Consider the following 12,160-nt stretch of genomic DNA (forward strand, 5'->3'; position numbering starts at 1 on the left):
GGAAAGAGAACTTCGCTCCAGAGGACAGTCTCAAGGGTCCCTCTGAGGGTGAGAGGAAAGGGATGAGGGTGACCTTGACTCCTCCCTCCCTGATGATCAGGGGCATCCTCCTCTACCTGCAGCTGCCTTGGATCACTGCTCAGGCTGGCATCGGTGTGGGCTCAGCACTCTACTAGACAGTAGGAAGGGATTTGGGACTCGGCCTCAGTGAATTAAAGGAGCCCCATTCCCATCCCACTCCAGGGCTCAGATCGCTTGTTACCTTGCTGTCGGCTTCAGTCACTACTATCACCAGCCTGTCTATCTCAGCCATCTCCATCAATGGCAAAGTCAAGGCTGGTGAGTCTGTTGTGACTCCATGACCTCTTAGGGCCCCCGGTCCTGTTGGGAGTTGGTGAGACTGATTGACTCTTCTTTCCTCTTCTCTCAGGTGGTACCTACTTCCTTGTCTTGCACAGCCTGGGTCTGGAGCTTGGCAGTTCCACTGGAATATTATTTGCTTTCTCCTATGCAGTAGCTGTGGCTGTGCATACAGTGGGCTTCACAGAGACCCTTTTGGACCTGTTCTAAGGTAATGCCCATTCCCTTCCTTCATGCATCCTTTTCTCAAGTCAGCTGACCACCCAGCTTGCATTTTCATGGCTCCAGCCTGGGCAGGTCATTTTAAGAATCAGATGGACCAATTAAAAATCTCTGTGACTGGGCTTCCCTGGTGGCACAGTGGTTGAGAGTCTGCCTGCCAATGCAGGGGACACAGGTTCATGCCCCGGTCCGGGAAGATCCCCAATGCCGTGGAGCGGCGGGGCCCATGAGCCATGTCTGCTGAGCCTGTGCGTCTGGAGCCTGTGATCCACAACGGGAGAGGCCACAACAGTGAGAGGCCCGTGTACCACAAAAAAAAAAATCTCTGTGACCCCTTACCTCTGTGTTCTGCCCTTCTAGGAGCATGGGGTGCAGCTACCAAACATGGATCCTGAAAATGAGTTTCGGGTGGTGGGCCTGGTGACCGTGACTATCCTTGTAGGCGTTGGCACTGGCAGGCGTGGAGTGGGAGTCCAAGGCAGGCGAGGGGGAATTGAGTTGGGGGTGAAAAGACTAAGGGGATGGCAGTGAGAGCTGGACAGATCAGGAAGGGGCAGAATGTGGGGAGATGTGGGATTGTGTGCGCGAGTAGTTGACAGAGCAGACTTCCAGGGACCCAGACCTGAAACTAGCCGGTTCTGCTGGGAGAGACTCCACATGCCAGTTTTTGAAGGGGAAAGTAAGGAGGACTCCTGAGGATCTGCTGGGATGAGCACTAGACACGACTACCAGATGAGAAATGCCCTGCTTCTTGCTCCCAGTATTTACAACGTTGATATTCACCCCTCTGGCATGGGAAGGGATGCTTTGTAGTTTGAGGCAAGAAGGAAAAGGACACCCATTTAGCCACATTCCTTTATGGGAGGAGGTTGGTAGGAAAGAGCACGAGAGGATTGGAGAGAAGAGTGAAGATGAGACAAGGAAAGTGAGGAGGAGGAGGAGGAGGACTACTTACCTGCCACTCACCTGTCTGTCTCTGTCCCTTCTTCCCTCCCGCTTTCTCCCTCTCTGTGGAGGGGGGTGGTGTCACCCATGGTGTTACAGGCCCAGATTATCTTCTTCTTCCTGGTCTTCCTTTCTCTTACCAACTACCTGCTCGGGACTTCCTCCCCACAAACCCCAGCCAACAAGCCACTGGCTTCTTTGGGTACCAAGGTGAGACAGTGGGAAACTGACTGAGAAATGTGTCCTCCCCAGAAAAGAACCCTCAACTTCTGATTCTGTATGTCATTTACAAGTTGGCCATCAGACCACTCAGAGTCCTGTTAAGTCCCTGGGCCAAAAATCCCTTATGCTTCCCAGCCTAACCTAAGTCACTGACACTAAACTGGGTAGAGGGGTAATAATTTGGGCTGAACAAAGGAAGCCAGGAGGTGCTCCTCAAAACCTCATCTTTTCTCTCTGTTCCTTTATATGGAAAGCGTTTTCTTTCATAATATTGTCCCGCAGCGGTGGGCATGGGCAGTTTCCTTGGTATGTTTTCCGTCGTCTTCTCCTCAGCCACTGGGGTACTCACCAGGACCAGTATCCCTAGGGACCTCAAGGTGACAAGGATGTCCAGGCATGGAGCACACTCTCTATCACCCCTCTTCTCTCTCCACTGATGCTTCAACTTTTGTCCCCAGGACCCTGCTACAGCTGTCCCCAAAGGAACCATCCTTGCCATCACGTGGACCATACTTTCCTACCTGGGCATCTCTGCCACAATTGGTAAGGCCCTCCACTCCTGCCTTCAGTGCAGAATGACCTGGAACCCTGGTTTCCGCTTCTCTGAGGGGCTAGGTGATGAAATGAGCCAGAGGCATCCATCAATTATCTTAAAAGTAGTTTATATGCAGGTAGGCCCCCATCCCCTCCTTCACCGGTTCTCTCCATCCCTTGTTTCATTAATGAATTGTATGATGCTCTTTGATTATCAAATTTGGTCGTCCCCCCCAACCCCATGCAAACACACTGCCATTACCCGCTTTGGCACTGGTGGTACCTAGACAGTCCTACTGCTTTGGGTTGGGGTTCTCTTCCCATGAAGGAGTGTGTGTCCTAAATCTCATTTCCAGGCTCCTGTATGATTTGAGATGTTTTAGGAAATAGGACCGACATGGGTGTGCAGAGTGGGAGCTGCCTAGGGTCAGAGTGCCAGTATGGCTGGTACTTTGGCAGATGTTGAGAGCCAGGGTCTTGCCTCTATGGGCTCTCTGATTAGTACCAGGTGAGTGAACCAGAGGGGAAGATTAGAGAGATAAATCTTATCTAGCCCACTGCCCGGCATAGAGTAGATGCTCAAAAAACAGTAATGACTTAAGTGGATTCACGTAGGAGGAGCCGAAATCTGATGGAAGAGGAGTTTCTGTGGCAGGGGGTACTGGCTGTGGGGAGACAGTGGCTAATGTCTACCTACATCTGAACAGGTTTATGGTTACCAGTTTGAAAGAAATGCCAGCTGGACAGCAAAACAGAAAAACTAAAGAGTGAAGAAGCCCTATGATCCCTAAATCCCCAAGGACAGAAATTTCAGAGGATGACATACTTTCTGTTCCCTTCTGTATCTGGGGTTTCCTTTCTCTGTAGCCAAAAGGCTTTTGAAGACTCGGTGGTCTTACAGCAGGTGCAGAAGCCACCACCAAAGGAGAACTTGGCATCTACCTCTCTCAACACTCCTGCTCCCTCAAGCTACATCCCTGAGCAGGACCTGAAGACAAACCAAAAGCAGGTAGATATACAGGAACAGGGCCGTTAAAGTGGGGGCAGTTGTCCCAGAGTACAAACTGACAATGGCGCTCACCTCATCCCTGCTCACTTTTCCTAACCATGCAGTCAGAGTGGCACATGTGCCTTCATAAAGTCGTATGGAAATATTCATGCCTTCATGAAGTCCTATGGCTGCCCTCACAGTCATGAATCTGGGAAGATTTCAAACTGCAGGGGCATAGAGCTCAGGGGTAGGACTAGTCCAATGGCTAGAGAAGCTGAGGAACAGGTTCCATTTCATACATAACAGGAGCCTACCTGTGATCCCTCAGTCAGCCTGCCCTGGGGCCCTATACATGACCTGGCTGGAGATGCTGTCTAGGGGCCTGACATCCCCCACTGCCTTCATTTGTGGAAATCAGAAGTACACACTCACCCTATACTGTTAGTGAGACTCACGAGGAAAGACAGCTAGGAAGAGGAGTCCATAATTTAGGACACAAGGAGCCAAGATTTTAATCTCCTGGCTCCACAACGTTTTTTGAGTCCACCCTTGGGTAGCCCAAAGCTTTGGACACACAAGGATTTTACAACAGCCCAAAGCTTCCTAGGGAGAGAACTCCCCAACTACGCAATACGAACTGCGGCTGCAGTGCCAAAGAAGGTCCTTCCTCCACAATCCATTCCACCCCATGTTATTAATAAAAACTTACAAATAAATACCTGAGGCTAATGTGCAATAACATACTTGAAAACTTCCCAAGCCTAGAAAAACAGATTATTCCTGTTCTCAAATATATTCAACAAGAATTTATCTTTGGGCTTCCCTGGTGGTGCAGTCAGTGGTTGAGAGTCTGCCTGCCGAGGCAGGGGATGCGGGTTCGTGCCCCGGTCCGGGAGGATCCCATAGGCCGCGGAGCGGCTGAGCCCGTGAACCATGGCCGCTAAGCCTGCGCGTCCGGAGCCTGTGCTCTGCAATGGGAGAGGCCAAAACAGTGAGAGGCCCGCGTACCGCAAAAAAAAAAAAAAAAAAAAGAATTTATCTTCTATCTTCCATCTCAAAGTTTCTACTTTAAACCTCCACGCCTTAATGCATTTCAACCCATTTATGTGTCTATCCTTTGTAAATGAAAAAAAAAAGTATTTATCATCACTTTCTACTTAGTAAGTAATCAGAAACTTCCTCTTTTCCTAAGCTCATGTAATCCTAATTTTTAAAATCTTTTGGCTCAAGTCTTACCTTATAGTCCTTTGATTATTTCTTTGGTTTAGTTCCTCATCAGCTTATACATTCATTCAGCAAATACTAACTGAATGTCCACTATGTGCCAGACCCTATTTTAAGTACTGGGAGATGATATGCCAATGAATAAAACAAGATCCACCTCCCCTCAGGGAGTTTATATTCCAACAAGAAGAGATAAACAATGAACATAATAAAAACAACTATTAGATTACAAGGTGCTAAGTGCTATGAAGAGAAATAAAACAGGGGAGTGGGCTAGAAAGCCCTAGAGTACAATTTTAAGTAGGGTTGTCAGGAAGCCTTCACTAAAAAAAGTTGAGCAGACTTAAAGACTATACCTCCGGAAAGAGCTTCCCAGGCAGAAGGAGCAACAAGTATAAAGGCCTTGAGGGGCAGCACACCTTCAGTGTTTAAGGAAGAACAAAAGGCCAATGTTGCTGGAGCAGAGTGAACAAGGAGATAAGTAGCAGGAAGTGAGGTCAAAGCATTACTTGAGGAAGGGTGGGGCAGGTCATGGAGGCTTTTACAGGCCTTTAAAGGACTGGTTTTTATTCTGAGGTAGGAAAACACAGAGGGTTTTGAGAAGAGTGACATAATCTGGCTTCCGTGTTAACACTATTCACTCTGGCTGCTGTGTTGAGAATTGACTGTAAGAGGGAAATGGTGGAAGCAAGTCGACCAGCTACGGCAATAATCTTGGACAGCAGTCCCCACCATTTTGGCATCAGGGACCAGTTTCGTGGAAGACAATTTTTCCAGGCTGTAATGCAAGCGATGGTTCAGGTGGTAACGCGAGCGATGGGGGCGGTGCGAGTGTGTGTGCGTGTGTGTGCAGATGAAGCTTCGCTCCCTCGCTCGCCCCACCCTCCCGCCACTGCTCACCTCCTGCTGTCCAGCTGGGTTCCTAACAGACCACTGACCAACCGGTACCAGTCCGTGGCCCAGGGGTTTGGGACCCCTGATCTTGGAGGCAGAAAATTCTGGCTTGGGCTAGAGTGGCAGCAGAGAAGTGACCAATTGGATTCTGGATGTATTCTGAAGGTAAAGTCAACGTGATTTGATGAATTGGAGGAGATGAAAAAGAGGTGCCAAAGATAATACCAAGACACTTTAACATGAACAACTAGAAGGATGGAGTTGTCATTACCTGAAATAGGAAAGACTGCAGCAGTAAGCTGGGGAGAAAATAAGTTCAGTTTTGTATATGTTAAATTTGAGATGCCTATTTAGCATCCAAGTCGAGATGCCAAGGGCAGCTAGATATTCAGGATAGAAGTCCTGATTGGAGCTAAAAAAATGGGAAGTCATCCACATTGAAATGGCTCTAATGTGTAACACTGGATGAAATCACTCCAGTTATGTATGTAAACAGAAAAGCAGTCCAAAGACTGAACTCTAGAGCACTATGGAGATGAGGAGAAACCAGCAGACTAAGAAAGAGTACTTGGTAAACTAGGAGGCAAACCAGAGAATATGTCCTAAGGCCTAGTAAAGACAATGTTTCAAAGAGGGGGTGTCAAATGCTGCTGATAGCCTGTGCAAGATAAAGCAGATGCCATTAGATTTAGGTTTGTGCAAGTCCTTGGTGACCACGATGAGAACAGTCGTGGTGCAGTGGACTTAATAGGGAATTGGTGGAAAGTGGAAAAGACGCTTTTAAGATGTTCTGCTATAAAACAGAGCAGAATAAAACTACAAGGATATATTGTACAGCACAAGAAATACAGTGAGTATTTTATAACTTTAAGTGGAGTATAACCTATAAGAATACTTACTAAATCACTATGCTGTACATCTGAAACTAATATTGTAAGTCAACTATAATTCAACTTAAAAACTTAGTAATAAACAAAATGTTTTTAAAAAATTGAGCAGGAAAATTGGAAGGGGAAATGGGGTCAAGAGAGGTTTATGTCTTTGTAAGGTAAGAAAAATGACAGCATATTTGTGTGCCAACAGGATATTCCAGGAGAGAAAGGGGAATACTGACGCTACAGAAAAGGAGGGAGAACTGTTGAAAGATGTCCTTGAAAGCCAGATGATGGGACTGGCTGGACAGGACCCTGGACAGTTTGTTTAGAGCAGCATTTCTCAACCTTGACGCCAATGACATTTAAGCCCAGACAGTTCTGTTGTGGAGGGCTGTTCTGTGCATTGTAGGCTATTTTGCAGCATCCCTGGCCTCTACCCAGCAGCACCACCTCCTTTTGGTTGTGATCAACCAAATGCCCTCTGGGAGCAAACTCAGTCCCAGGTGAGAATCACTGGTATACAATAATAAGAGAGAAAGCAGAGCTTACAGGTATAAATGCTGGAAGGTATGTAGGTATAGTGGTAGGAGCTTGTGAACCTTTTCTGATTGTTTCTATTTTCTACCAAAGTAAAACTGAGAATGAGGGATGTTGGAGATTTAAGGGATCAGAAGCGAGGGCAAGTGGAGAATTCCCTGGTGGTCCAGCGGTTAGGACTCCTATCCCGCAAGCCATGCAGCATGGCCAAAAAAACGGAAGGGCAAGTAAAAGGACCAGGGGATATTGCTAGTAGCATAAAGGACTCACTCAAGTTTTATGGTAATGAATTTAAAGACAAGTCAACCTGTTTCTTCCTAGCCCTTTCAGCTGCATGGATCTAGGAGTAAAGCTGGTGAAGAGTTGAGTGTGACAAAAGCCAGAGAAGCAAGGGACGTAAGCCCTTAACGAAGGGCTCATGACTGGAATTTAGTGGGAGGAGGGAAATGAAGGCATGTGGAATAAACTGGAAAGAGAGGAAGTAATGGTGGGAGGATGGGATGTTTGACATTGAGATATGGAGTAGTGGTAGGTCTAGAATATGACCAAGGGAATGAGTAGCTGAAGTGGGGGTGGAGGACAAGATCACTGGAGGAGCAAAGAACTGAGACCAGAGTGTTAGAAAGATTATCTACATGGATATTTAAATCACCAAGATTTATGACAGGTACTGACTTGTGTTTCAAAGCTGAGGTATGTTAGAGATGAGAGAGAATAGTCTTAAAAATAGTATGAGGAAGGGACTCCCCTGGCAGTCCAGTGGTTAAGACTCCATGCTCCCAGTGCAGGGGACCAGGGTTCGATCCCTCGTCAGGGAACTAGATCCCACATGCCGCAACTAAGAGTTCGTGTGCCACAACTAAAGATCCTGCATGCCGCAACGAAGACCCAGCACAGCCAAATAAATAAATATTAAAAAATGCATAGTATGAGAAAAAATGCGGACACTTGCACTGCCTCCAGGTCCAGTGGTACAATGGGTGTGAGAGAAACCACCACCACTACTAAAAGCAGCAGAGTCCTCAGGAGAAATCAGGGCTCAGAGCAGGACTATAAAAAGGGAACATAGAGAGAAAAGGTTGAGCATACGTGGGATTTTTGCTAATGACTGGCTGTTAATTTCAGAGAGGATGTGTATACCTGGGCCCCGCCCCCTCAAGCCTGCCAATGGAAATGTCTGTAGGCCTAAGTGTATGGAAGAGGGATGGTTTTACTTCTGAGTTATAAATTAGCATGAAATTACACCTGGGTTCAGGCTATTTTCAGGGAAATTCTGAGTACCTATACTTCAAAGAATTTAAATGAGATGATAAATGTAAAGCAATTAGCATAAGATCTGATGCTAAAATAGTATCAATGATAATAGCATTACTAAGAAGAGGTTAGAATATCTAAGAGATTCCCCTCAATTTTAGCTCCAGAGCAGCAGCTCCCAAGGCAACCTGCATAGTCAGCCAGGGTGCCGCTCTGACCCCTTGCCTCCTTACCCATCACCCCATCAACAAGAATTTATCCAGTGCCAACTGTGTATCCTTCCTGAACACAAGTTGATTATCAACATATAAAAACAAAAATATTTTTAATGCTGAGTCATCTTGAGGTTCAAATGATAGGAGAGGGGCATCCACAGCCTTGCCAGGATTCTTACGTCAGGATAAAGATTAAGGCCCAGGGTCCCTTGGTCTCCACGTAGGGCGCTATCTACTCCGATTCTGTTAACCTTGTTAGTCCCTCCAGGTCACTTCTACTTCATCTGTCCGATACCTGTAAAAACAAATTAGGAAAAACTTGGTGGACAGTTACCCCTTAGCACCTTCCATTCTTCTCTGCCCTGCTGATCATTTTTGCCAACCTCCCATTTAATCCTGTCTACCTCCTCCAAGGGGCTGCTCACCTCTGTGTGACCCCAGATTCACTGAGAGGAGTCCTGTGTCCGGCCCGAAACATCTCCCAGCCAGCCTGGGCTATCATGGCTCCATTGTCAATGCAGAATCTGGGAAGGAAAAGAGGTATGAAATTCATGATCTAAGCATGGAAAATCACAGTAATTGGAGGGGAAAAAAAAGAAATAAAGAAAGGGAAAGGGCCTTTACCTCTCATCTGTGGCAAAAAGCCGGGCTCCACGCTCCTGGCACATCGTCTCCATCATTTCCTGTAACCTCATATTACCTACAAAGAGGTAGGGGTACAGTTAGCTTACTTTTAGCCATTTCTCCACAGTCTGGCTGTACACCTCATGTGCACTGACTTAGGAAAATGAAGTAGGGATTCCAGGGGCAAGGAGTGAGAAGCACAGGACAAGAAATAAAACGAGTAATTTCCCCAAACCCTTAGAGATTTAGAGTATCAGGAGGAGGATTCACATCCCCCCGAACAGGAAAGAGAAGCACAGTTCAGTGATACATACACCCCACACCTCCCACGATGAGGGCCTCCTGGGAGCCACAATGTGCCATGGCTCGCTCTGTGATCTCTACCAGCATTGCAAACACAGTTTCCTATGGAAGGCAAACAAGGTGAAAACATCAAAGACAATCCCAGCTTAGTTCTGTCTACTATATAAAAGCTCCTCCAGCTTCAACTTTCTGTCCCAGTTTTTCACTCCATTACCTGCAGGGAGAAACATAGATCCTCAGGAGTACACTCGCCCGTGGCCAGCATCCGCTGGGTTACATCCTACAGTTAAAGGGGAAAACACACAAAACAATGAATTGTGGTTTGGGGATGACATATGAGCAAAAAATTAGTGCACTTGGAGTATCACCAACTTTCACCACAATTCAATTTACCAGTACATCCCATACGACACCTTGCCCTTCACTGGCACCAAGCTATAAAACCAGCAGAAGTCTTTCAAGATTCAATAATTACGGGAAAAAAATTTTTAAAAAAAGAAAAGAAAGAAAATACTGTGATTATCTTTAAAAAAAGACTCAGTAATTATGAATGTCTACCCTGGCACCCTCCATTCCCTACCCCAGTTATTTCTCTAGAGCACTTGTCCCCATCTGACCCTTTTTTTTTTTTTTAACATCTTTATTGGGGTATAATTGCTTTACAATGGTGTGTTAGTTTCTGCTTTATAACAGAGTGAGTCAGTTATACATATACATATGTTCCCATATCTCTTCCCTCTTTGTCTCCCTCCCTCCCACCCTCCCTATCCCACCCCTCCAGTCAGCCACAAAGAACCGAGCCGGTTTCCCTGTGCCATGCGGCTGCTTCCCACTGGCTATCTACCTTATGTTTGTTAGTATATATATGTCCATGTCTCTCTCTCGCCCTAACACACCTCACCCTTCCCCCTCCCCATATCCTCAAGTCTGTTCTCCAGTAGGTCTCTGTCTTTATTCCTGTTTTACCCCTAGGTTCTTCATAACATTTTTTTTTTCTTAAATTCCATATATATGTGTTTTTATTTTATTATTTCCCCTCTTCTTTTTTTTTTTGTTTCTTTTTCTGTCTTCCACCCCCACTGCATGAAATGCAAGCTCCAAGTAGGCAGGGATTTTTATTTTGCTCCATCTTGTATCACAATTGCCTTGAACAGCACCTGGCACACAAAAGATGTTTAATAAATATTTGCTAAATGAATTTATTCAGCATCTAACATGGGCCAGTACTATGCTATATGTAGAAAATACACTGGTGAGCAAAACACATGTGCTTCATTAAAAAGCATGAGAAGTGCCCATCTCCTCACCTCTCCCACACTCACCTCAATGAAAGACAAGATGCCTGAGAATGAGACGTCCATCCCCTTTACAGTGTATGGCAGCTCAACTAGCTTCTTGCCTCTATGTGGGAGTGAGTACATGAGGCACTTAAGCCTGTAGTCAGCTGGCTGCTCACCCTCCAAAGCCCTCCCAAACCTCATTAACACATATACAGGGAAATCCCTGGTGCCCCACCAGTCAGCCTCCTTCCACCTTATTCCCCTTACCGCTTTGCCATCTGTTCAATGTTGTAGCCTGGACTTGGGTCATTGGAAATCTAGCAGAATGAAAAAGAGGATGAAGTCAGGTATCCAGGAGGCATAAGAAGCTAATTTACTACTTTCCTCCTCCTTTTACATGGCTCTCCCCAAATACATTCACATCTTATGTTCTCTGTAGCCTCAATGGCTTACCTTCAGCACTCGAGCAAAACGATCCAGACAATTACCCACAGCAATATCGATGGTTTCCCCAAAGATGCGGTAACGATGTTCTGAATACGCAATCACCTATGGGTGATGAGGATGTCCATGAAACCTCAAGTCTGTAAAGAGGAGCATTTGGCTTTGGGGAAGAACACAGCAGAGGATCAACATGGTCACTAGAGCTTCCAAAAAGCAATAAGCAATGGGAAAAACTACTTTCCCAAACCCTCAATGGGTACTTTTTAATAGCGCTTATCTGATAAGTCTATATATACCTCAAGGATTCCCAGAGGAGATTCCTAGTCTACAGAAGGTAGTCTAGGTCAGGGGAGAAGCAAATTATCACTTTGGATGCATTTTTCTTGCTTGGAGTTTCCTAATATTCCTTTAGAAGCAGTCTAGACAGTGTGTACTAGGGAAGGCTTTCCTTCTTGGAAGCAGGAAACCAGAGTTCTTCTAGGTTATCCTACCAGGGTGGTGGTATTTGGAAACCACCAAGGTAGAGTTAAAAGAAACTCAAAAATCCCAGGGAATTCCCTAGTGGTCCAGTGGTTAGGACTCTGCTCTTTCACTGCTGAAGGTGCTCGTTCAACCCCTGGTTGGGGAACTAAGATCCCACAAGTCACTCAGTGCAGCAAACACAACAAAAAAAACCCAAAACTCAAAAACCCCATTCTGGGTCAGACAAATGGCCCATCCAACTCAGCACTGGCAACCAACTTATGTCCATTCTTCATATGTGACCAGCTTCTAGCACAGAGAGTATTTATCACCCACTGACACATATGCTCCGTACTGCTGACAGTGAGTACTTCCTAAGGACCATAAGTCCCTTTCCCTTTCTGGTGCTGCTAGGGATTTTCTTCCATTCTGATGTAGCTCTTACTCTACTGTCAAAAGCTGGCAACAAAAGAAGAAAGAAAAAAATTCTGCCTTTCTACTTCTGTCATCTACACTTCCCTACCCATCATCTTCTGTTTTTCACACCTAAGCAGGCTTCAAAAGGGAGGAGGAAAAGAAGAGAAAATTCCATCGCTGGTCATCTCCATAAACTCTTGTAAGCTTCCACTGATACTTTCCACAACCCAAGTCCGTAACCCTGTACGATACCCTTCAGGCCTCAACCAGTTATTTGCTCTCTACCCATTAAAGTTGCCACATCATTTTTACGGGAATGTGTGCTTCATCTTTTTTTTTTTTTTTTTTTTTTTCGGT

The 12,160-nt window shown here is 45.9% G+C and overlaps 1 protein-coding gene across 1 annotated transcript in view; it reads right to left on the reverse strand.

The window, feature by feature from the left end:
- Nucleotides 1–8,366: 8,366 nt before the first annotated feature.
- OSGEP (O-sialoglycoprotein endopeptidase) overlaps nt 8,367–12,160 on the reverse strand; it is a 7,356-nt gene continuing 3,562 nt past the window's right edge. Inside the window, exons 4-11 of the mRNA XM_007462544.1 lie at nt 10,934–11,029; nt 10,748–10,797; nt 10,523–10,601; nt 9,415–9,480; nt 9,212–9,302; nt 8,898–8,973; nt 8,699–8,797; nt 8,367–8,568 (exon numbers count right to left, since the gene is read on the reverse strand). Of these exons, the coding sequence (XP_007462606.1) occupies nt 8,529–8,568; nt 8,699–8,797; nt 8,898–8,973; nt 9,212–9,302; nt 9,415–9,480; nt 10,523–10,601; nt 10,748–10,797; nt 10,934–11,029 (597 nt within the window). The 3' untranslated portion in view covers nt 8,367–8,528. The remainder of the gene's footprint in view (nt 8,569–8,698; nt 8,798–8,897; nt 8,974–9,211; nt 9,303–9,414; nt 9,481–10,522; nt 10,602–10,747; nt 10,798–10,933; nt 11,030–12,160) is intronic.

This window comes from Lipotes vexillifer, unplaced genomic scaffold, assembly GCF_000442215.2.
Source record: "Lipotes vexillifer unplaced genomic scaffold, Lipotes_vexillifer_v1.1 scaffold164, whole genome shotgun sequence".
In the NCBI taxonomy this organism is placed as follows: domain Eukaryota; kingdom Metazoa; phylum Chordata; class Mammalia; order Artiodactyla; family Lipotidae; genus Lipotes; species Lipotes vexillifer.